The sequence below is a fragment of the Lepeophtheirus salmonis genome, chromosome 5 (assembly GCF_016086655.4).
Source record: "Lepeophtheirus salmonis chromosome 5, UVic_Lsal_1.4, whole genome shotgun sequence".
Lineage (NCBI taxonomy): Eukaryota > Metazoa > Arthropoda > Copepoda > Siphonostomatoida > Caligidae > Lepeophtheirus > Lepeophtheirus salmonis.
In genome coordinates this window covers 71479007-71505903 of record NC_052135.2, presented here as the reverse complement: position 1 = coordinate 71505903, position 26897 = coordinate 71479007, and the positions used below count along the sequence as shown (strand labels likewise).

General features: G+C 30.8%; 1 protein-coding gene across 1 annotated transcript; it reads left to right on the top strand.

Moving 5' to 3' along the window:
- The first annotated feature begins 198 nt into the window (after positions 1-198).
- LOC121118733 (uncharacterized) lies at positions 199-26653 on the top strand. Its single transcript, XM_040713321.2, has 5 exons — positions 199-650; positions 23741-23924; positions 24220-24409; positions 24460-24565; positions 24614-26653. Exons 1-5 carry the CDS (start codon positions 319-321, stop codon positions 25050-25052), a joined length of 1251 nt encoding a protein of 416 aa, XP_040569255.2. The 5' UTR covers positions 199-318; the 3' UTR covers positions 25053-26653.
- Positions 26654-26897: the final 244 nt, after the last annotated feature.

Here is a 26897-nt window from a genome sequence, read left to right as displayed (position 1 = left end):
CAATTAATGAACCATAAGGGTGAATGAAAACCTTTTTAACTCGAGGTACACTTGTCATAAAAGGAGCCCGAAACCTTCGGTTATGAGCTACATAAATCCGCCTTTTCAAGGAAATGAATAAAGAAGTATTATTGAATACACAGAAAGCTATTCCTTTGGAAACTATTCAATGCAATAGGTCTTTTGAAGAGAGTACATGGAGGAGGAAAAAGGAAGACGAGGAGAATAGAATGAAATAAAAGAGAGGAGATCTTCTTCTTCAACTCCATGGAAAAAAATTTATTATTTTATTATTCAAAGTAGACTCGACAGCAGACCATGAGCATCTATCCCTCGACCTCATCCCGTTTGGAAAATAATCTCTCTAATAACAATACGAACCCCAATACTACCAGCTTCCGAGATTTATTCTCAAGCTTTTGCTCCTCCTCCACTATTCATGGAACATTTTTTATCAAAGAGTCCAAAACTTCATTTGGAAAGCTCATATGGAGTTGCATTATACTTATTGGGATTGGAATGTCATCTTGGATCATTCAAAAAAGTTTTCAATCCTGGAAAAGTAATCCCATTGTTACTTCTGTCATGCAAATCAGTATCGAAGAACTGGACTTTCCATCCATCACAATATGCCACATGGAGTCAAATAGGTAGGCTTTTGAATTCAACTCTATTATTTGTTATTGTAGAATTCGAGTTCCTCTCGAAATCGAACAAAAAAAAACAACATGACTCTACTAAAGTCGACAATTTTTTGGAAAATGACGCAATCTCGCCCGAAATATTATTTGACAGGCTCAATTAAACAAAAATCTATAACTCGTCACATCATAACTTTTGGATAAAAAAAATAAAAGTAAATTAAATTAAAAATTCACAAAAAGTTATTCATATTATTTTTTTTTTAAATACAATTATTAACTATCCCCCCCCCCCTAATACTAAATCTTTATTTTTTTATATTCCATTTAAAACTTATTTCAGGGCGTAAAGGATTCAATGATTAAAACTCAAAATATTCGAGTATAGACTAATCTCATGTCTAGTTGTATTTACATTTTTGTTGAGAAATTCCTTGAGGGTTTGGTGTCATATTTTGGGTGGGAGATTTTTTCATTAGTCTAATTGGCATCTAGTTTTTTTCACATCTAAGAGATTATAAAATGAACTTTACGCAGAAAATTTAATTTATGATATAGTGATCCAACTTTTTGAAATAATTTCCTATTATGTAAATAAATATTTTTTTAAATTAAGTATCTGGAATACTTTATAAATAATTGACAGCCTTATTAAGGTAGTCCAACTAACAAGCGTAGACTTTCTAATCCAATGAACTTCAATCTCAATTTGACTCAACGCTCAAAAATTCGAACTCGATAGTACTATTTGCGTGACATAGTAATAGGTGGAAGATGCTTAATCTATTTATTTACTTTTTTTGTAAAATTATTTGTCTCTTTTTACGGAATCCCTATAATCCTACCATTATTATATGATTTATGTAATCCATATAAATCCCTTCTCATAAGAAATTTACAAGGTCTATCAACACAAAAATACTTCCTCATAATAATATATATATTTTTTAACGTTAATAGATATACTTTTGAGATAGTTGTTGATAACAAAGCAAATCCAGACATGGTTTTGTACATATTTATCTTAAATATATTAAGAGAATATTAAATAGTATGCATCATCTAATGGTATTTTCTTTTATTCAACTGTTCTTGCTGATGTTTAAAAAATTATGAAAAAAAATTCCATAAAATAGCTCAATTTGTCATTTTTCTAATATAAAAAAAACCACCCGTGGGGTTTGCGTTGAAACCATAGGTTTGGAACAATAGACCTTCATGAATAAGAAATTTTCACTTTTTTCTATTAAAGGCTCCATTATTTATATTATTCCAATTACATCCATTAAGTTTTTGAGTCAAAAATTAATGAAACTTCTTAAACCAAGAATTCAAAAGAAAGTTGTAGAAAAAATATATCTTACACACAAGGGAGATTTTTTGTAATTAGCCATCTGAACAGTGGTTTTTTTATTGGTTTTACAAAAGCTGTTATCATATTATGGTTTAATTCTTGAAGAGAGAACATTTAAATATAAAGTGATCGTGTACTCTTTATAAACGATATGTAACAATAGAAGCGTCCAGAGGTGGTGGCTGGAAAAAAAAATAAAATAAGGAAAATTGGTCTTTTACTAGAAAATTTAACATTTGAAATTTAATTTAATTTTCCTTATTTTTTTCGCCAAAAAATTTACTTTTCTGGGAATAGCTATGAACTATGACATTTTTCTTCCAAAAAATTATTTTTCATTCAGAATAGCTGTGGATTTTTGTAATTTTTTGAGAATTAAAATATCCATTTTTGAAACAGTTTTCCAAAAAAATATTTTTTGTGAATGACTGTTCATTGGAACTTTTTTTTTTTCACGAAAATTAATATTTGAAATAAAATTTTTGAAATTTATTCCAAAAAATTTAAATTTTCTATTTTTTTTTTTTTAATATAATTTTTTGGATTAAAAAAACAACAACTAACTCTTCTAAAAATATATATTTATAAAATATATAATCCTTTGAACGCCAATGAACACATATTATACTTAAGAAGTTATAGATTTGCCTGTAAATAGTAAGCATTTTTGTCTTTAAAAAACACCTAAAATTAATATAGATTGAAATCCTGACAATTTGAAAAAAAAAATTCCTGGTCCACATATAGCTTTGGTATACGCGGACGAATTAACTCTTCTGATACTTCTTAGAGGAGGTTTTTTCTACTATAAACAAAACTTTAGACATCCTCAAATTAATTACGTTAAGCTCTGGTATAACTGTTAATAGTAATAAGATAGTAATATTCACATCCCAGAACAAATTGATGACATAATATATTTGAGCTCTACAACATTATTAGAAGAAACATCTAAATAAGGTACAGCTTATGAAATTTAGAGCAATTTAAAATTTATTGTGGACCTAATTATCAATTCTGTTACAAGTATGAACATGTAGTCATTTATATCAGATTTACTCAGATTTATCTCATATTCAAAAGGGTAAAAAATGAAGAATATAATTTTAATTTAAATTACGTTGAGTGGCATCAAAACTTAAATAATAATAATGAATGTACATAATTTTTATAAGTCTCTTCTGGATCATTTTAAAAAAGTATTTCCCAGAAGATAGTACTCCACAATAACATAAATGCTTATGCACTCTTTACTTCCTCTGTTAATCAGCTGTCATCTGATATTGAAATTCCAATTATTGAACTATCAAGTGACCAGATGCTAAAAACAGAGTTTCCTTCTGGAACACTTGACGAATTCAGGATTTATATTATGAATAATTACACACTGCTTGCTAAAGAAGCTTTGGGTTTACTTAGACAATTTGGCTCAACTTATTTATGTGAAAAGACATTTTCCGTATTAACATATACCAGAAATAAGATCGCAACTTAACGTGGAGGATGATCTTCGAGTTGATATTTCCAAAATGATACCTAGAAAGACAAGCATTGACCAATACATAGTATACATCCGTCAAATTAAGACCTTAATTCGTTTATAAAGGTATTTACACATCCACAGTCTGTAATTTTATTTCTTTGAGAGGCTTTATTTTGACTTGATTAACTGAAAAAATAGAGAATTGATAGTATATTCCGAGTATTACATATATTGCTGATTTTATGTTCATAATATATTCAAATATGTGAAGGGAATTCGGAATCACAGTTGAAGAAGAGGATTGAAATTTACTTTCGTTCTTTGCAAAGTACACAAAATTCTCAGGTTTGGAATTAAATAAAAAGAAAACAGCAATCTTCGCATTGGGAGAGTGGACTCCTGAGAAGGATTTTTAAATCCTTGGATGCTTGGTTAAAGATTAAATTAAGGTTCTTGGAATTGATTGGGAAAGACATGGAGAGTCTGTTTCAAATAAAAACCATTTAGAAAGGTTTATAAACCTTAGGATAGCTGAATTGAGGAGATAGAACTTGCGGACGTGTGTCGACATGTACCACGTAAAGTTGATTCCTTCAGTATTTTATTTAGCTACCATGTTGCCAAGATTGGCCAATTGAGCGATCGATGCTAAAGAAGTTTGGGAATACAAGTTATTATTTCACTGCAGTTATATTGAGGCTCTTAAAAGGCCAAGGAGACAACTTGGGGGAGGGCTATTTCAGTTAGGTCATGTTCTACCTAAAATATACAGGAAGATTATAATTGATTTATCCTGTAATCCAGAAAAAGAATGGCGTTCCGTCATTTCTAATTGTAAAATTTTTGAATACATTATGGATGGGAACAGATGTATTTAATTCTCTTCCGTTTCATATATCTCTTTCCGCCCAAAGAATGTTGAGCTTCTACTTTGGACATCATTCGTCAGTTGTCAAAAAAGAAGGTTTCTTTGGACCTTTTGATAGCCCAATTAGTCTCGAGATTGAGGTTCTTTCCAAAGAAATTTTAACTATTCATGATATGTTTACAATACAAAAGTAAAGGCTTAAGTCTGGAAACTGTTATTACCCTCTGCTAAAAGCAGCTAATTTTCATAAATCCCCTATACCTTGGCATTTGAAGATGTTACTTCAGACTCCCTTACAACATAAGGCAAAGAAATTTGTCAAACATATATTGATCTTTTTGACCTGTCACAAAAAAATGGGAAAAGCAAATAATGGAGGCCCTCACTTTTGTCAAGGAGTACAGGAAATTTACGACTCAGTTCCGAATTTCGACTGAGGAAAATTTTCATTGCAATTGTAGCAAGATACGCAGCCTTTTCCTTAAAGATCCTCCGTTTCGATAATAGAGAATGAAAATACGCTGCTGATATTGTTCGTTTTTCCCCATATTGGTCATATCAGTTCTACTCAACCCTTACATGTTAAGTAAGAAGATACCTGATGATAAGGACAAGAAAATTGAAAACATAGTTGTTGTTTGTTTGTCTGTTTTAATTTTATCATTTTCATATTTTACGTATTCATATTTTGTATTGTAGACATTAGTATATTTTTATATAAGTCTGTAAAAAAAATAAGTTGTTAATATTGAATGGTTGAGATTTGAGCCACGGGATTAATTTTAAGCTATAACGTTGTTTTTTTGACTAATTTTAACGTAATCCCTCTTGATGTATTTTATTATTATTTTAATCTTGATAATGTTGAATTATATATTTTAATACAAGGCCAATTAAAAAACAATCAACAAAAATACTTGTATATACGTATTTTTCAATTAAATCTTTTTTTAAATTATACATTGAATATTTTTCAATAATATAAGCTATGATATTCCTCATCACTATGTATTATGAATCAGTGATAAGGGTCTAAAAATGAGGTGTACTTTTCCATCATTTTTCAACCTAAAAATTGAAATAAATCGAATTTAAAACAAGATACAGAATCAATAAAAACATTTGTACACAAGTTATATTTTTCCTACTTTGAATTTGGGGATTGTTTTACGGATAGAAAATGACTCTGAATGATAATAGTACAGAATTACTATAATTTTAGATATTTCAGAATTCATATGACTGAGAAAAAAACTGTGATCAGTTTTGGACTCTGCTCTAAAAAATAAATTCAATTTATGGCTTGAATTCATTTGTAAAAAATGGGTGTTCCCATGTGTATTCTTTAAAGAAGTAGGTCAGGTAAACTAAACCCCAAAGCTGCCAAACACTCTTTTGAGGTCATGCCGGCCTTTTTCATGCCCTAATTCGCAAAAAAAGAAGTTCCAAGACCTGTCCAACGCGTCAAAGTTGGTCAAAGCTGCTTGCTAGGGAAAAATCAAAGAGGTTTGAAGAGATACCTTTCTTGACTCAAAAGCATCAACAATTCCGTATGGAGCGTTGTAGAAGTCTTTTTAATGAAATTAAGCGTCAAGGTGACCAATTTATTTTCTTCCTGGATTTAAAAAGAGAACTCAATTAAAATTTTAACTTAATAGTAATTAAATTTTAATTGTAATTATTTTCTTTGTAGCAGCCTGATATGACGATGCCCGATGTGTCATTTCCTGCACGGATCAAAGTTGCAATCTCCAACATTTTTCTTTCTATATTTATTTAGTAGTGAGATTTAATAGTTTTCAATATCTTACTTGAAAGATAACAACAGTTTTTCATTAAGTGCACAACTTTATGAGTGAAACTCTTTAGCCCTAGAGATGGTGCAACACTTATTCTGTATACGGTTTGAATGGAAGGAAATAAACACAAGTCCAACTCCATATCAAGCAGGGACTTAGGCAGTAAATACTCAGTTGTCGAACGTTTTTGAACAAATCCTCAGGGATACTCTACATGAGTACACGTAGTTGTTAAAACTTTAGAACTAAATATTACCTCCTCAAGAATAAAAGCATAATGATAATAGCTTTAGAACAAAAAAACAAAAAAAAATACTATTCAGATTGTCAACAACAAAAACTTGTACGCTAAAAAATGCTTACATCCCTAGTTATAGATAAAAAAATATGAGAATGGAAGATCGCACTCTTTTTGTCGTTGTAACCTGAACATTGTTTTTTTTTTTTACAAAGCTGGTTCACTATTATTTAAGTCTTGAAGAGAGACCATGTAAGCATAAAGTAGGAATATATTGACAACAAAATCTCAGCCCATCCGATATTATATATCCAGATAATTCCAATTTCTTATTTTGAACAAAAAAATCACATAAATAAATAACCAAAAGATTTATCAATATTACACTTTTTATTGATTTGGACTCAACCAAAAAATACATAAATATATATCAATTAGAATTAATCGTAAATAATTTTAAAATTAAAGTAAAAAAGTTCATTCTTTTACGTGCTCAGGAGTCAATTTATTCTTGGTTGGCTCAAATATATTGATCACATTACTGAATAGTATTTCCCTTTCAATGGATACAAGTGGCTATGATAAGTATTTACAAGCAGTTTTCTAGCATGGCTTTGTTTTTGTGAAGTATGTTATGTAAGTCAAAATTATTAACTCAAGGTATATTAGATAATGAATAATAATCTCTATCAATTAAGCTGAAATTGTGATTTTAGATACTATTAGATACAATCTTCTAAAAATAGTATAGTATATGTTTTTGATCTGTGTGGATATAAAAGAGCTGCTTAAAAAATGCCACTTTGGCAAATTTTGCAGCAGAGGTAAAAATTTAACATTTGATTTTTTTTTCATTTTCTATTTCTTGTGTTAAAAACAACAACAAGTTTTACACCATCTCAATTCAAGTGCAAAAAACTTGTTGACTATTGTAAATATTAAAGTATTATTTTAATATCTCATGTAATCAGATAAACATTACAGGTAGGGCAATCCTTTAAAGATATTCAATTAGGAACCTGAATGGGTGTTCTAACAAAAAATATAATCATTTTTATATCAACAGAGATAGAATTACTAAAGGGAGGAGTTCGGATCTAAAAAAAACAAAAACATTTGTACTGTTCATACATCTGGAAATTGTTCCATAAAAGAACACCATTCATATTACAAATTGAAATAAAACATACGCCTAATTGTGGTCCCAATAATAAGAGTTGTAGATCCTACAACTATTACGTATGTTTTTTTGCTTTTTTTATACAACAGCAACGAATATTTAGATTTTGATCCCACAGTCTCTTATGTGTATACAGTATTCGTACTCAAACTTATAGTATTAATTTGATGATTTTTTTTTTTGTGAAAAAATGAACGACAGTTAATCTAGAAAAAAAGGTATCTCATAATATATGAGACCAAAAACAAATCGGTCCACGGTCCGGACCGAAAAATAGTTGTAGAAAAAAATCACTTTGCTGAACTGAGTCTCAACACTTGTATATAAATTGAGCGATACTTTCGATTGTATCGAATACATTTAGAGAAACTTTCAAAATTTGTTATCAAAACAAATATTTAATTTATATATGGTGTTCTATATATAATAATATAGAAGATACGTAATTTGAGGATATGTCCTACGTATCTATTTATATGATCATCTTATCAAAGGAAATAGGATTTAATTTCAAGATATAGACGTACAAATACATGTATTCATTTCCTTAGTCACAAATATTTCATGCTTGAACTAATTTGTAAAAAATAAACCCTATTTTTGGAGAATTTGCGTGGCCATTACTAAATATACCGACTTCAAATAATAACGTAATTATATTGAAAATGTTATTTTGTGGTACTTATTAGAGGGTCTATACAAAACGTAATATTTGAAAACGATTATTATTTTTTGTACTGGGTTTTTTACAACTTTGGGTTTATCTTATTATCTCATTTGTGTGGAGAGTAAATTGAATTATTAGAGTCTTTTTTATTAGTGATGTGCCGCGAGATGAATTTTGCTACAAGAGTATTTCCGAGCTTATAAAAAAACACTCGAGGAATTACGAGCCTTACTCGTTACTCGCCTGAATACTCATTACTATATTGAATATTCCTTATTAGCTTGAAGACTCGTTACTCACTGTCTATTATTTTTTTCTCGCTATATAACTCGTCGGTAAAAAGAAAAATTATATTTTTAAAGAATTATTGAAACTTGTCATTTAAAAATGTTTTTTTAGTTTATGTAGCACAAATTAATCTTAGACTTAGTTTAATTTATTATAATTGTGGTCATAAGCATAATTCAAAAGTTTATATAATCATCACATCAATATTTTATTATGGTCTGGTTGTAACTTATAAATGTTCCATTTTTAGTGCCACGGATTTTTTTATTAATATGAATACTTATTTAGTATAAAAATAAAAGTTTTTAGAATGCTAAGTGATTCCAATTTCCAAGCAATGTCGAGTACTCCCGCAGGACGTTAAATAATCTAACAAATATTACTTTTATAACCAAGGTTAATAGAAATACAAGGTTAGACCATCATGTAATCTAGCTTACTAGAATTTTCAATTTGATGTATCGTACCGACTTCTGGGCAAGACAGGTAGATTATGACAAAACACGCAACCACTAATACACTATGACATCCATATTGCTAGAATTTTCAATTTGATGTATCCGTAATCAACATATACCCACCTGTGGCAAAATATAACTTCTAAATTTCACAGAGAAAAAGAAAGTCAGTCTAGAAAGATTTACATGTTATGCTCGAAAAAGAAGAACAAAGAATCCCAAGCTTTAACCAGTTTTGGCGAATTTTGAGCTTTTAGTCTGAACTATTTTGGGTTTTTTTATTAAAGAAAACGCAAGTCAACAACAACTTTTAAATACAATATTCAATTGTACTAGTGATTGACGCGTTCATCACGAATCTGTATATTTTTTTTAAAGTTTATTTTAATGATCAGATGGAGTTAGTTGCAGTTAATAAATGACACATAAGTGAACATTATAGTATTACAATTACTCTGCCTGTACTAGGAATTATTATGTGAAGTCCATATACATAATGTAGGTACATTTTCTTCGCTATGATACGGCGTAGCCTTGCTTACACAAAAAATCATTGTATTTTTTTGTTAGCTGATTCTTTATTTCTCCTTCTTTTCATGCCACTCAGTATTGTGAACGTTGGTTGGTTGAATTATAATGAGTTCTTTTTCAACTATAATCAATTTTTTACAACTACGTACAGGGGGCTTATGCAGGGGGAGGGCTGGAGGGGCTGTAGTCCCCCCCCCACACAATTAAGGAATTTTTTTATTCTTACTACAAAACGTAAAATTTGGAATTTAATTTTAGAAATTTTTTTCCAAAACATTTCAGTTTTTTGTGAACAGCACTTGATTTTTGAATTTTTTTTTCCAAAAAAAATAATATTTTAAATTGTTTTTCAAAATATGAAATCTGTGAAAACATCTTACATCATTTACTTCGATCAAAAATGAAATAATATACAGATTTACATGGAATCAAACTGATGTACCTAATCAAAAATCAAAACATGTTACGTAAAAAAACAATTTTTTCCATTGCTTTTTCTAATTAATTATTTGATCTCTTTGAATATATTTTAATAAAAATCTAGGTGACTTTTGCATTTTTTAAATAAATACTGCACTATTTAAAAACTATACAACAGCTAACAATTTTAAGTCAATAATAAAATACACAAAATTAAAGTCCTGTGGTTATACTGTTTTATTGTTATAATAAGGGGTTCAGCGGGAAATGACTTATTTTGTATCATATTCATAACAGGTTAGAGTTGACATTCAATATTTTTTACATTCCGATTTCTAGTCACATAAACTCAAAAATAATAATTGGTTATAATATTGGTTCAGGTCATAAGATTTTGGTTTTATACTCTTATTACTAACGGATATTTTTCATTTATTTACTAACTTCACGTTGAAAATGAGTCTAAATCTTGTATGCAATCATTTTTCTTTACAAATTCTTAATACCACAGTGAAAGGAATGCCCCCCCCCCCCTTCGATATATATTCCAACCTTTTTACCTACTAAGGAATTCATTAATTGCCTCTGCCAACAAAGTTGAAAGGAGACTATGTTTTTCCCCTATTTGTTAGTTTGTGTGTTAGCCACCAGGGCAACGTCAAAAGTTAGAGATGGATTTTGATCATACCAAATAAATAGATTAAAACCAAACACTTTTAATTCCTAAGGACATTCACTATGCAATTGCTTTAATTGAAACCCCCTTTCATTTCATCACTGTTATATTCATAGAGAGTTTCCCATATCGTGTCTCTTATTATATTACGCAACCTTTCATTCGAAAAGAAACAGAAAAGAGACCCAAAAAGTTGGTAATTAGCCAAATAAGTCAATCATGCCAACTGTTATTTCTCTCATAATCACTCCTAGACTATAACTGTTACATTATTTCTCTACAGTGCTTAAAAGGAATTACATTCCGTCAAAAAAGTACCGGGAATTGTTAATTTAAATTGCCTGCCAACAGTCGGCAGCACTGTCTTTCATTATGATGCCCAGTTTGAGCGCGATCTATGGACCAGTTTTCTTACAACAGTTGGATAAGTACCTCACAAGAGATCCATGAATATTTTTTAAATCGTTTTTATCCCTCCATTCTGATTGGTGTTGGTTTGTTTGGATGTCATACCTGTAAACCCACGTCTCATCACCAGTTATAATGCGTTCCATGCACATTGGGTCGGAATTTGCACGATCAAGCAAAAGACTCCAATACAATTTCTTGTTGATCCCTCGTCGTGGCCCTTGGCCATTTTATTATTTATGTGAGAAATTTTCATATAGAAATACAAATTTCTAGCTACGCTTTAAATAGAATAATACTAAGCAATATTATAATACAGTATAAAATAATATACTATGTATATTTTAATATTACGAAATACAGGGTAGGGTGTCCACAATAAATTAGAACTATCTTAAAATTCAACCTGCTTGATAAAAATGGAATATTTTTAAATATGAAAAAGTTAGACATGATATTAAACAATAAATTTATTCAAAATGTCCTCCCTCAGCAGCCACCATCTTCTCCATCCTGCCTTTAAATGATTTGCATGCCCTAATGACTTCCGCAGAATCGACAGCATTCCCCTCCCTCGTAATGGAGCCCTTCAGTCCGCGATGCTCTTGTGGCTGACCTTGCTAACCTCCCTCTCCAACTTCCCCTACCAGTAGTAATCACACAGATTGAGGTCGGTTGAGTTGGAGGGCCAGGTGTTGCGATCCCAAAAAGTGATGTCGTGGGAGTTGAAGAGGTTAATGGTCCTCATGGCGATGTGTGCTGGCGCTGAGTCTTGTTGGAATATGAGCTCCCTCCCAGCGGCTGTATCCTTCATGCACGGGATGACGAACTCCTCCATGACTTTGCAGTACCTTATCGCGTTAACCCTTTCCTTGGGATTGAAGAAGTAAGGAGGCATCACCTCACCGGTGCTGCAGATGACACCCAGGGTCATCACGGAGGCCGGGAACTTTGTGGTGAAGACCACAGGGACCTCTTCTCTCTCCTGAGCAAGCCACCAGTCATTCTGGACGTTGTAGCTTCTGTCGTCAGTCCAGTTCTTCTCGTCGGAGAAGAAGATGATTCTTCCTCCATGGCTCTTCAGGTCATTGAGGAGACGCTTACCGTTGGTGAGCCTGGTGGCCTTCATGGAGGCCGTGAGGATGTGTTGTTTGCCCATTCGGTATGACCTGTACCCGAGGTCCTTATTCACAGCCTTGGAGACCAGCTTCTTGCTCACTCCACGGTTCTTGGCCAACCTGGACAAGGAAGTCCCCGGCGAAGCCTTGATAGACTTCCGGAGGCCTTCAAGGAAGGGGGGACTGCGGATTCGGTCACTTCTCATGTTGTGGGCCTTGCGGCAGACCTTCCCCTCAACCTCCCAGGCATTGAAGACCCGGTACACCGTGGTCTTGGGGTAGTTAAGAAGCTTGTAGATAGCAGAGGACTTGTGCCCACGCGAGCCAATTCGAGGATGGCGTCTCTCCTGGCTTGTTCCATGATGACTATTGTTTGTTGTCAAAACAATTGTGGTGGAAGTTATAGTGTATTGTTCATGCAACCTTTTATATTAGTATGATTTAACCCCGAATATCCACATTATGGATCCGGATGAAGTTTAAAGTAGTTCCAATTTATCGTGGACACCCTGTATATACATAATACATTTTAAAAATTTTGAAGAACTAATGTGACGGTGATAGTCTGGGAGTAATAAGAGATATATAGCAGTTGGTATGATTGACTTATTTGATTAACTACCATATGATTTTAGGACCTTTTTCTGTTTCTTTTCAGAAGAAAGGTTGCGTGATATGTTGTGTACAAGTATTAGCAAATTAAACAAGTTGCCATATATTCGTCTTAAAACGTATTATTTAAGGACAGTATTGATTATTGGTTAAATTTTTAGGGCTACTATAGATCAAGGATATGATAAGCATTGTTCATGGGCAAAATATAAATCTGAAATGCCCACAGTTATATTATTTCTATAAATATCTACAAAATAAAGAAGTAATTGTAATAGAGCAAAACAAAATGAGAGTATCTAATATTATTTTTAAATTTAAATAACGGATGTTGTAATTAAATAAATTAATCATCGGACGTAATCAGTGCAACTTGTACAATTAGATAATGCAAGTTACAACTTGTACAGAACATATATATAATATTATAGTATAGTAAGTATTCTCTATAACGGAATCTATATTTGCATTCAAGAACTTTCTGCAATAGTGAATTTCCAGTAGTTGGCATTTGAGGTTGCGTAACCTAATTAATTTTGCCTATACCGATTTTTTTACATTTCATTTTATTTACTAGAGAAATGCATAAATGCCTATAAATTATAGTATATACACCATGGTCACCTTTTAATCATTTTTTAAGACCAGAAGAAAAATAAGAGCTATCTCAAGGAAGTCAACCCTTTGATCCACAGGGATATTGCATGGATCATTGCCTCTCTAACTAAACTTTATGTGTACCTTTCATATAAATATGTATAAAACAAAACAATAAGGCTACCGAATCACGTTATTTGAACTAACTAGTTGATGCCAAACTAAATACATAACTATGTCTTGTTTATACATCTCATGTGGCGGTTCTATACATACATAGGTTAAAATTACTCTTGTGGCAAGCCTTAATTTTGATACATCGAAAGTGTTTTGACCTTTTTGTACCTCAAAAGTCTTCTGGATTACGGATAAAAGAATTTCCGTTTTTCTTAATGAAATTTATATAAAAAAGAAGTCAAATAATTTAATAAAAGTGAGTGACTTCCGTGTAACGGAATTTCCGTTTGAGATAATTTCGTAGATCGGAATATTTATGTTAATATATACATTTATATAATCCATTTTACATGAGATGCACTTCTGAACAATTGTTTACTTCTTGAAAAAACTATAAATATATTTACATATTTACTAAATTATAGGGAAACAAATACTTAAAAATCATGTGTCTATTTATTTTGCAATTTATACTCTTATCAAGGAAAGGTTTTATAGATTGAGTTTTCCTTTTTGTTGCGTATAATATGTAACTCACTATGTGAGGGCGTGTTTAAATTGATCACGTGATATTTCAAGCTCTGTCACTGTCATAGTATCCTAACAATTATACTACAAAAATGTTTACAATTTAAAATTTCCTTAAATCCGAAAAGGTAAATACGAAAATTGTTAACTGTACTTGTTTAGGAATTCATTACTTTATTACATCATAACAAGTCCTTTCGCAGTTGCCATTTAATGCTTTACATATCATCAATTTAGCCAATGAGTTTTCATACCATCGGGAGAAGCACAAGCTTCAATCACGCAACCTATTGTGAAGAAAAACATTATTTTTGATGTAAGCATAAACACATATAAACTTTGTACAATTATAAAGTTTAAATAATCGTCGTCGTTGTAATCACGTGGTATTTTAAGCTATTCTTCCATTTTGGGATTGATTTAATTTGTACAACTCAAAATCAAAATATATATATTTTAAAGGATTTTCTAAAGTAAATTAAAAAAATACTCTTCACTATTCATTTAAACTTATGAGTTTGCTCAGATCCTCTTTGTACAAGATTATGTAGTAAGCTAATAATCTCTATGATGAGCGGGAGTACGTTTCATCCAAATAACATCAAGTATTTTATGCCATATTGATCTTTGAATAATAATTTCATTAATTCATAATGATGATTATTTATTTTTAAGTTAGTTGCCTAAGTGAGAGGGATAGAAAACTTCATACAGACTGTATTCATTATTCATATCCTGAATTTATGAGTTCAGCAGGATCAAAATAATGTAATTTTAAGTAATTAAATTTAATTGAGCTGGGAGTTCGTCAATCGAATGTATTTACGTACCGAGTTGAATTGATTTGGAATTAGAATAAGTTTTATACGAATAATATGAAATATTTTTCCATCAGTGTTTCATTAATAATGTTATTAATTCATTGGGATGAACAATATTCTGATATTTGGTACTGAAATGGAACCAATTGGAAACATAAGTCTAACTTTATTGATTTTTTATTTTCATATTCTTGAGCTTAAAAGGATCAAAATATTATAATTATTAGTAACTAAGTACGAGAGTGAATAGGGGCACATGTTTTTTCTCATGGAGTTGATTAGGAACAAAGAGAATATGCATATTTACCTATGATTTGGAGTCGTAAATTTTAAAATAGCTGAAGATTCGGAGTGGGATCTCTAAATATTATAAATCCAACCTAAGGAAAACATTCGAATCGTTCTCTATAAATTAAATTTAAATTCCCAGTCTCTAAAATAATAAATAAACATAAACAATTTCTTTAAAACTACACACATCTAAAAATAAATTATTCTTAAAGTTTGGAATCAAGGTTAATAGAAATACATCTTTTCAACTTGGTTTGGAATTATATTTTGGGATCTCAGTTCTGAACCCAACCATTCCAATTATGCGACTCCAATCGAGAAGAGTTGCATGAACTACCACGTGATGTAAACATAAAAATACAACTACGGCAAATATTATAGACTTATGATTGTTCAAAGTTCATTTGAGTCTACCAAGTGGAATTTATGATCAAAAATCATGTTTTTATCGCAACAGATTGCGTAATAGGAAATTATGCTTCTCCGGATAGTATTAGAACTCATTGGTTCAGCCAAAATATAATGAATTAAGAGCGTCCTTGGTTTAGAGTTCACTGATGTGAGCAAAGTGTATTTTTTTTTATCCCAAACTAGGGATCATTTATATTTAAAAAGAGGAGTTAAAAAATCCTATGTTAAATATTTAATATAATCAAGGTTTCGTGATTGTTTGTTCAACCTCTTATGCTGTTTTAACATCCTGTCAATAATGCTACAAATTCTTTACTTTTGAATTACCCCAAAAAACAAAAAGATGTTGTTACATTTTCAAATCTAACTCTTGCCATAAAAGAAAAAATGTCCAATTGGTTGTTTAACAATTCATTGATTTGTAGTAAACTGTTTATCACTTAACAAAATATAGTTGGAGATCGAACAATCAAAGATCAGAACAATGATTGAGTGGCAGAGTAGTATGTAGATACATCAGCTGACATATAAATATTTTAGAGATTTATCATGGTTATCACTAGAGTTGTAGAAAATATGACCGGCCAGTATGCCCAAAATAAAAATAGAAACCAGCTTAATAATTTTAGATATTCCATTGCGTGACGATACTGAGGGATAGCTAGGAAATTTCTTTGACACTGCAACAACAGATAAAAGCAAATTGGAGAGAGTGAAAAATGCCCAAACGAGGAAAAAATATGCTTTTTCGCTTCAGTATTTTAACATTAGTACAAATACATTATTTAGGTCCATCAGGAATCTGAATAATTGTATCATAGATCGAGAGGATCTTTAATACTTTTTTAATCTTTAATAATTGATTTGGGTTGTAGGTAGTCATATAAAAATAGTAGACATTGACTAAGTCCACTATATTAAACTAATATGTTACTAAAAACGTATACCTTATATATCATTTGGGAAAACGTGAAAGTGAGTTGATTCAATGGGCCAAAGTTCGGAGCATACTCATGAATCTTATTCAATTTAATGAATGGAATTAATCTCCCAAATCCATTAACAACATTATAAAAGGCTAAATAAAATTATATATAGATTAAAAATTGCAATAAATTATTAATATAATTTAAAAAAATAATGTGTCCAGAAATACTTTATTAACCAATTGAGATCTCAAAATTTAATAACTATTAGAATAAACATTTCAAAAAATAAAGGTATTTGAAGCACTTTCTATATTTTAAAATAGCGATATTTCAATATTTTGGTCTTTTTTGATAATTTCAACTACTTCTTCACATCATCACTCTATGTATATTACCTCGATGCTTAGATGTCATGACGTTCCTTCGATCAGCTACAAGCAGTTGTTAGAGAAAGGTACTAAACAGAGACCCCACTCCGTATTTAGTAAAGATAATTTTCTAGAATTATCAGAGTGCAAGAAGGAATTACACTCATAAATCCCACTCCGTATTTAGCAAAGAGATATGGCTAGAATTACCAGAGTGCAAAAAGGAATTCCACTCATAAATCCCACTCCGTATTTAGAAAAGAGATATAGCTAGAATTACCAGTGTGCAAAAAGGAATTACACTCATAACTCCACAACAAATCCTTCGTGTTAATTTCTGTCTTTCAGGTCAAAAGGAGTACTTTATACTCACATGTTCTCTCTTCAAGAATAAAAGAATATTGATAACAACTTTTGAAATAGAAAATGAAAAAAGAAATATTTATTTCTGTTTAATAACATCTTAGTGATAAATCATCTCAAAATAATAAAGGATTGCCTACAGAAGCAATTTAGAAGGATAGCCACCATATATTTTTTTTTTCAAATTTTTCCTTTCCCTTCTGTCAATCGAGGTTGCGAGTAGATAAAAACAGCTTGACGTATCAATATAAAAAAATCTCTTTATTTTTTTGTATGCTGTTGATTTTTCAACTACGCTTACAACTGTTCTAATATAGATGATCATGGAATATTAAATAACTGAAATTAGTCGTTCTAGTAACCTTAAAACCTTAGAGAACCTCTAAGATGGTAAATACAAAACAAAAAGTTGAAAGGTTTTGTGGTTTATATATTTTGAATATTGCGTTCTCGAATGGAAATGTAAACTAACAATCAATTATTCGTTATTGTTTTTTGGATAAAAGAATTATATATATATTCTTTTGAAATAAGTGAGTACCATAGAATTGAAGTATGTTAACAACATTGAGGGTGCTCTGAATATTAAAATAGGTCTTGTTGAAGAAGAAGGAATTTTTTTTGTATGAATTTCAAGATTGAAACAATATTAAACATACAATTCTATCTTTTTTTTTAAATTTTCTCATATGCTTCAACTATCATTTGTCAAAATTCTATGAAGCTAATATGTACCATGCATGTGATATTGTATGTCAAAATATACAATTAAAGAAGGGGAGTAAATGAAGTAGTAATTTCTGCCAAATAAATAAAATCCCTCGGATTAAATATAGGAAATATTAATATTACGGAAATGAAATGAAAAGGCTACATCAAATAATATTTGACATTGCCTACAAATCTAAATTGTTTGGAACCATTTAAATTATCAATAAATAAGTATATAGCATTTTCAATTCATAATGAGAATAGTCAAATTCAAAATGGAAGCAGTTCAGTTCAAAATAAAATAGTCCATTTCAAAAAAAAAGAATACTCTAATTCAAATATATTCAAGAATATTTAAACTTATTATGGGATGTCAAAAAACATTTAAATCTAAAATTGAAAGGAATAAGATATAGACATATATCATAGGTAAAAGTCAAAGACTAGATCATATATTGTGGACTTGAAAGGTATACATGTATATAATGTGTTTATTATAAGTATTTGTATATATGTTAAGGTAAGAAATCCGTTAATATGCAAAATATCTATGTGCATAATAACTGAAAACATTGCTAATATGCAAATCCACTAGCGAGAGTACCCGAATAGCTCGGAGATCATATAAAATCATCCCATTATTTATTTTATACTCCCATATTTTTTTCTAATTTGGCATGCTGACCTAAAACAGATCAAGTAGTCAGGCAGTTCTAATATATAAAGTGCACACTCAAAAATGAGGCATCGACAGACATACCAACTAACAAGTTTTGCTTCCTTAGAATACACTTTCGAGAGTAGACACAGTTGCTCATAATTACAAGGCATCGACAAACTGAAGGATGCAACATGCCATAAAGGTAGGGATTGTCATTTCGTTGAGCACCAAACCATCTTTTTTAAACCTAATTATATATAAATTCTGAGGAACGAGAAGACAAGAATATTATAGTAATAAAAAACAAAAAAACATGTATGTAAATTATGTTCATACATTCGCAAAACCTCAATCAAAAAGTGACTAGGGATTGGCTTTTGTAGGGTGTGAGAAGAATAAAACTGTAATGTTTGTCTAAAAAAATAAGATTCTTAACAATGACATAGTATAGTTATCCCATTTTAAACAACTAAGTATAGATAAAATTAATATAAACCGCCGGTATGTTAAAAAGAAACCGAAAACTAACGTGGTCAGGAGCGTTGCTAATCTTCATTACTTGGGGGGGATAGACCCAAAGACCAAAATGCGATCACTTATGTATATTACTTTATTATATGTACTCTCAGGGGCGTCCCCAGGTGGAAGGGTGTAGAGCCCCCACCCAAAAAAATTAAGGAATATTTGCTTTTGACTAAAAAGTTTAATATTTGCCATTTTTTTCCATAGTTTTAATACTTGAAATTTAATTTAGTTTTTTAAATAATTTAATTTATCTGAATACCTATGAAATTTCTAAATTCATTAATATTTGAAACTTAATTTTTCAAATTTATTTCCTAAAAAATAAATTTTTCATGTTTATATCCATAAAAATAAATTTCTAACTTATTTAAAAAAAAAAAATAATTTTTTTTCGAAAAATTAAATTTATATGAAAAGTTTTTTTCAAAAAAATTTAATTTTCTGTGAATAGCTATGAATTTTTTAAATTTTGTGGAGAAAAATTTAATTTTCTGTGAATGACAATAGATTTGAAAAAATTTTCAAAAAAAATTAACTTTTTGTCAATTGGATTTTTGATTTTTTTTGAAAAATAAGTCAAAAAACCAAGCCCCACTCTCCCCAAACGATTTTTTTTTTTTTTGGGGGGGGGGAGAAAAGGACATTTCAATTTGTTAAGTCAGTGGTATCAATAGGGTATGCCTCCAGGAAACATTTTAATATATTAAATTGATGGAAAAGTTATTCTTGAATTTCAATCATGTCCTTAGAATTTGTCAAACCTTAGCTCTTGATAAATTGACGTCATTGTTTGAAGTTGCTGATCAATACCGATATTCAATTTCCCTATAAACTAACAATTCAAAATTTAAAATCGGAGGTTATTCAAACTGTAATTGAATAACCAGATTAATAATTTTATAACAAAAAAAATGCAGGACTTTCTTGTTGTAAGAATGATGCAATTATTGAATTGCGTTAAGATGTTTGATATATTAAATGAACGTTACAAAAAATCTCTCGTTTTGCGCCATTTTGTGGCATTTTATATACAACTCAGGTACCCACATAAGAGTCGAATAACTTGTAAATATGAGACTTAAAATCGGTCTTATTCGACGTCCTGTCAATCCCAGCCCACCTTTTCCCTGTTATTGGTCTTCTAAAAACGTGGTTTAGGATGACGTCCTTTATCAAAGATTGTTTGGCTTTGGTACACGATTTGGACGTGTCCTTAAAATTTTGGACGGGATCGTGTATTAGTTAAACTCTTCGGACGGATACATTCCTACTAAATATTGTATTTGAAGTCCACTACTCTTCATATATTATTGATCTTCCTATTTCAATCCTTCCTCAAAAAAGACAGATAAAAAGGAACAAAATTGATTGACCGTATTCAGCCAGTTATTTTATTTTTTGGCCAATTATTTAGTCAATTATGGAATTAAGTTCACAGCTTAACCAAATTTATTTCGACTTCTACGAATGTTAAGTATATTTTTATATAAAGTCACGTAGTTATATAAGTAATTGGCTTACTTTGTTATAAAAGAATATACAATGAAGATCATTATGTATAATGAAATAATTAATAACGCTCTGTCCAATACATCTATCAATTGTAAAAATCACTGAACTGTTGAAACAATTTTCATCTATAAAGGATTATATAAATACAATATTTACATTAATAATCAGTAGGATTGCTGAACCTTCTTATTTTTTGTTTTGACTATTTACCAATATATGTAAGCTTGAATTATTTATGTGGTTTTTTCTTGTATTGCTGCGGCTATGAGAAGGTTGCTTTAATATACCGAGTGTGGAAAAAGTAATGAGCCTTCTAAAAATACAGTTTTGACTATGTGTTATTCATTAAATCTTCAAGTTCTGACTATTTTTGAATAGCTTAGATTCTAAGCCTTTGATTGATGTATATGTTGTAAACAAAATTTATGTATATCTCGCGATGGAGGCGAGAAGAGCCATTAAAGGTAAATAATCCGCACCGGGAGAACCACATTGGACATCAAGATGACCTAAAACGTCAGCAAGGACACAGTTTGTATGGTCAGAAATCGTTTGGCTGATGGGGACAACCTTAAGGACAAACCTATGAGTGGAAGACCCACCAAAGTGAAGCCTGAAGACATCATGGAGGCCTTTAAGGTCAATCCAACGATGAATATATCAGAGTGCGCCAAGAAGAAGAAGGTTCATCGGTCTAGTGTTGACCCCGTCTACAACAATCAAAAGGATAGGTATGCTTTGGCAAGGCCGATAATAGCATCAGGACAGTCAAATGGACCAAACATCCGGCCTCTGTGATGATGTTGGGGATTGTGGCATGAACTGGAGAAAAACTTCCTCGAATTTGGTTTCCTGTTGGATACCGGTTACTTGTGGCCGATTACTTAATGGTGGTCCCATAAATCACCAAGACCATGAGGAAGTCCAACAAGGCCACGTACGTATTTCAGCAGAACGAGCTCCGGCCAATACTAATAATATTTTACAAGAGTGGATGGGCAGCAACATGAACTTCTGATCCAAGAAACTTTGTCCCCCTCAGAGCACAGATCTAAATCCACTGGATTACTCCATTTGGTGAAAAATTGAGAAAAAGGCCTGCAAAGTCCGCCACTCGAATATTGATGCCCTGAAGACCTCCGTTAACCAATAGTGGAGGATCATGAAAAAGTACTACGTTGCCACTGTGTGCAAGGCGCTCTGGAGGCGGTTGGAGGCTGGCATCGAGACTAATGGTGGCCAGATTCATAATTAATAATTCACTGTTATAATAAAAAATATTATAAAATAGCATTTTCTACTGACAACATCATCCTGATGAATTATTTGTATTTTAATGATTACTTTGTCTCAGTTCATTTTCTACAGCCGGTATACTAAAGCTAAATTTTCAATGGGATAAAGAAAAAAATACTCTATAGAATAATCTAACTAAGGGCTATTTTTGTAGAATATAATATTAATGAAATGAAGGCGTGGATTAAATCATAATAATCCGACAATGAATGTCTTAAGGAGTGAATTATTTTTTGAGTTGATCTATTTATTTTATGTTGTGAGTAATTCATAAAGCACCTATGCTTAACCTAAGTCCACACGTCCTAGCTCCACATTCTTTTTTGTTACCTCCCTTAGTACACCGTGTTTTTTGTTTGTTTTTGCCCCCCCTTCAATGTTTTTAAAAGAAAATGTTTTGTTAAATTTTTCAGCTTTTTTAAAGAAAGCATAACGTTATTCCTGCTTTCTTGTTTCATTAATCAATTTTAGATGGTTTTAAGCTGACTCACCTCTCCAGCGAGGACAAAAAGGGGTGTAGGCCTTCACCTCCTCCTCTCTAGGTGGCCAATTGGTTTCTGAATGTCCCCTAATCAGTATAATATTAAATTAATAAAGTTGATTTTTGTTTGTTTTTTTTGTTATTTTTTTATAGCCAGGATTCACTTCAAAGATTTTGAAAAACTGGAAACATGTTACAGAATGCTACAATAGTGTAATATAAACATATAAAACACACAAATATTACTAAAAGACCTAAGCTCAATTGTATTTAAAATACCAATATAGTTTCTTTATAGCGTAGATGCAGAATTGAATTTTTATGATCACTACGTGATGGTATATTTTGTCATTGGAAGCTAGTATGAAAAAGTTATTTCTGCTGTTTGAGTGTCCAAAGCGTTTCTCTACCAGCTCTTCAAGAGCGGAGTAAACAGGTTTTGAAACTGGACACTCCCACAGAAGATATGAAACTGTCTCTCTTTCTGAACTGCAGAGATAACCCTTACAGTTATTTCATATGTATCCTGATAACTCTAGTGTTCCTTTCACTACTCGATACGCAAAACCTCTTTTAGATGGTGTGAGGTAAAGCTTCAAACCAAGTAGCGGAAACGAGCACGAAAACAATAAACACATAAAAAATGTTTGGTTGAATTTAATTTTTTCTCTGCCAGGGGGATTATTTTGCTATTATTTCAATAATAACAACTCTAGCTATAAACTAGAATGTATTCGTAGATTAATAAAAATAGCTAGATTTGAGTCACAAGTTTCGAAAGTAGAATACAGAATATATTCGAAAAGAAAGAATCATTTCATATCTTTTCTATTATTCAGTGGCCTGCTCAATCTCCTGATTTGAACCCAATAGAGCTATTGTGGGAATATATTGATAGAAAAATTCGGGAAAAGTGCCCCCAAGTAAGAATGAGTTGTGGAACATTTTGAGGAATGCTTGGAATAATACCAAACCTGCCTATCTTGAAGGAATATCAGCAAGAATGCCAAGAGTCTGTCAAGCAGTTGTAGCAAAAAAAATACTATGATTTTTTCGAAATAAATGTTTATAACCCAATTGACCCTTAATTTTTCTTCATTTTCATAGCCTAATAACTGTATTACCTGATGATAAAGTCATAGGTAATTAGAAAAATAAGTGAAATTCCACTTTTTTCCAAACTTTTTCTTTATAGTGTATCTTAAGCTTTAAATCATTTTTATCAAGTTTATTTAAAATGTGACGTACTTATATTCACAAAAAAATAATAATAATTATCAAGTCAAGCCATATTTCTAAAGCACCCTTATTCTTTATATATCTTTTAGGTTCGGTTATATTGAACAAGAATTAAACAACATTGGGGAATTTACAACAAATGAGATTAAGAAAATGCTTTTGAGCGATATAATCAAACTCCTTCAAAAAAGTCAATCAAAGCTTGATCATAATAAAATCAAATTAAATAATGAAGATTTGGAAAGGGAATTCTGTAACAAATCACATTTTGATGTAGGATTTTTTTAATTTAATGAATATTGTTTACATGTGTTGTGTAGGGTCCAGTCCAGTCTAACATCGGTCCCATGGGAAGGTCCTTATAATCAACGAAGTCATATTAAATCATGAGGAAGAAACACCTCTATTACGTAACGAGGGATTGAGTTTTCCTTCATTTTAAGGACTATAGAGTCAGAATGGACTATGTCAGAAAGAACTGGACTGGACTACATTACATCCTAAATAAGGAACAATACAATACAAATGTTTACTTTCCAAGGTTTTTATGTTCCTTTCTTCTTCATAGATTCCACTCAATATTGATGCAAATAAGAGCAAAGATAATTTATATGGTCTATTTAATTCATATCTCAATCTATACTCAAATTTCTATGATATGGAAAGCTTTAATAATCATCTAGTAAATCACTTTTCCGCAACAGTTTTGGAAAATAAAGATACGTTCTCAATATTTGATAACAACTCCTCGAGTAAAGGTAGTAAATTTCAATTTTGATAAAATAGTTGAATTCAACCATTTTTATAGCATTTTTAGATCTAAACAGCCTCTGTGACGGAAATTCAATTAGAAGCTTTTTATTCTTTCATCTCATGGCCCAAAAATTCTACAATTCTACAATTCAAGAGTTTCGGTAACTATTCAATCTTCAAATCTATATTTATTTATAAGGTAACTCCAGATTTGGAACTGTTCTCAAATGGCTTTATGATCATGCTCTTACTCAAGAGGATCGAGAAGAGTTCTATATGAAATACACTCCAAAGGAAGATCGATTTTACGCCAAAAGATTTATTGATAATGATATCAATTGTACTATTTCCATTCCTTCTTTCATCGCTGTCCTATCTGGTGATGAATCAGCAAGAAACACGCAGAATTGCTTACCTGACAATAGTGGCTACTCTGAGGAATTATCCAAGATAATGTTAAATTCACAAAATCCAAAGTTCTCTGAAATTCCATTTCTGATGATTCCTTTCTGTTGGTATGGAGAGTATGAGCACAGAGAATTAACGAAAAATAATACCGCATATTGTCGCACCCTAAAGGAATCAATAAATGCCTTTGCATTCATGTTATATTTTCATACATTGCAAAATTATCAACAACTTCTTTAGTGGACTCTGTGCAAAATTAATTAGTATGACTTAGATACTTTTTATTTGCTTAGAATTATATTCCATTCTAATGTTTCTATTTGATAAATAGAGTAAGCCTACAAAACGTAATATAGAGTTATGAAAAGCTGGATTTGAAAAGCTCTAAAGGTACACCATGTTATCTAAAAAAACACTTCGCATGACGTTAACTTGCTCTCTTTTTTTGTCAGTTGTCCACGTTTCTGTTTCTTTTACTCTAATCAGTGATCTCATCAGGGGTGATCGTAGGATTATATATATATTTTTTTTGAGGGGGCTCTTAAGCTATTCAGAGAAAGTTATTTTTTTTCGAAATAGGCTTCAAAAATCCAAAGCTATACACCGAAAATTATTTCCTTTATGAAAAAAATTTCAAAAATCCAAAGCTGTTCACAAAAAATTTTAAGAATTAAATATTTTGAATTTTTTTTTCAAAAATTCACAGTTGCGGACAAAAATAATTTTTTTGGAAAAAATTTCATGTACAAAATTTTTTGAAATGAAAAATATTCAGAAGACCCCAGCAAAAAATTTAAAATTTTTGTTCATAAAAAAGCTTTTTTGTTAAATTTCAAATGCTAGAAATAAAACTCTAAAACAAATTTTTTCACTGTTATTCTCACGTAAAATTTTTTCATCCCGACCAACAAAATTTCTAGCAAAAAGAAAAAATTCCTTTTTTTTTTTTTTGGGGGTGGGGGTTCAACCCTTTAGTCCATCTCCTGCGGAGATTCCTGCTGAGTGTTGATTGGTTAAATTAGAATTATCTTTTATGTTTAGCTCTGAACTATTCCTAGCATTTACTGAAAATAATGACATTTTATTCAGAAGAATTGGATTAGAAACATCTATCTTGGGCTTTTTTTTTTTTTTAATTTTATTTTCGGAAAAGAGATTGGGAGATACAATAAAAGTTATGAAGTCTTAAAACCACTCTCTCTCTCTCTCTGTCTAGTCAGGGTCACCAATTTGTAGTTGGGGTTGCCAATTTGTAGTAGTAGTCATCAATTTGTGGTACGTGTGAGGACAAGTTAAATGAACTAATATATCTAAATGTAATAAGTTTAATATTGATATTTATTTCTGTTCATGTTTGACCTTTTATAGTAATTCTTTTATATACACAGTACCTTCAAATCCGTCTTAATAATAAAAAAGTTTAATTATTAAAGAAAAACTAACGGAGGAAGACAATAATTGGTGATGTTGCATGTTCGCTACACTCCTATATGTATGTAGTATTATAAGAATTGCACTTAAAAAATACCAAATAAACCATAAATTTCAATTTGCAAAAATACTACTATGGGTGCCTTATATCCGGTCTGAACCTTACAGAATCTCAAATTTTAAAACCTAAAAGGAAGTCGAATTTCTGTCAAAAAATTTAAATTACTTCATGTTATTATTTTCTTTAGATATAAACTACACTTGGATCTTAGATTTTTCACAATTTCATAATGTTTTCAGTCGTAGTTATTGTTTAAAATTCTACTGAGTTTCTGTGCAAAATCTGAAGTCAAGTCGTGCCGGGCGTTAAGCAATCCCAATGTGAGTCACAGAAAGAGAAAATAAAAAAATTGAAAAGATGAACATTCATCTAGAAAGTTGTTACCTTTATTGTATCGCATAAGCTTTTTTCCAAAAAGAACAAAGACCCATGGTAGCTAGCCACTCAATTATACCTACTGATACTGATCTCTTAAGTGCTCCTGGACTATCTTTGTCATATTATGTATCCACAATTTTTTTAATAAATTGCATATACACATATGTATATATTTTATGATGACCAAAAGTTACGCCTTGTGCAGTTTAACCCTA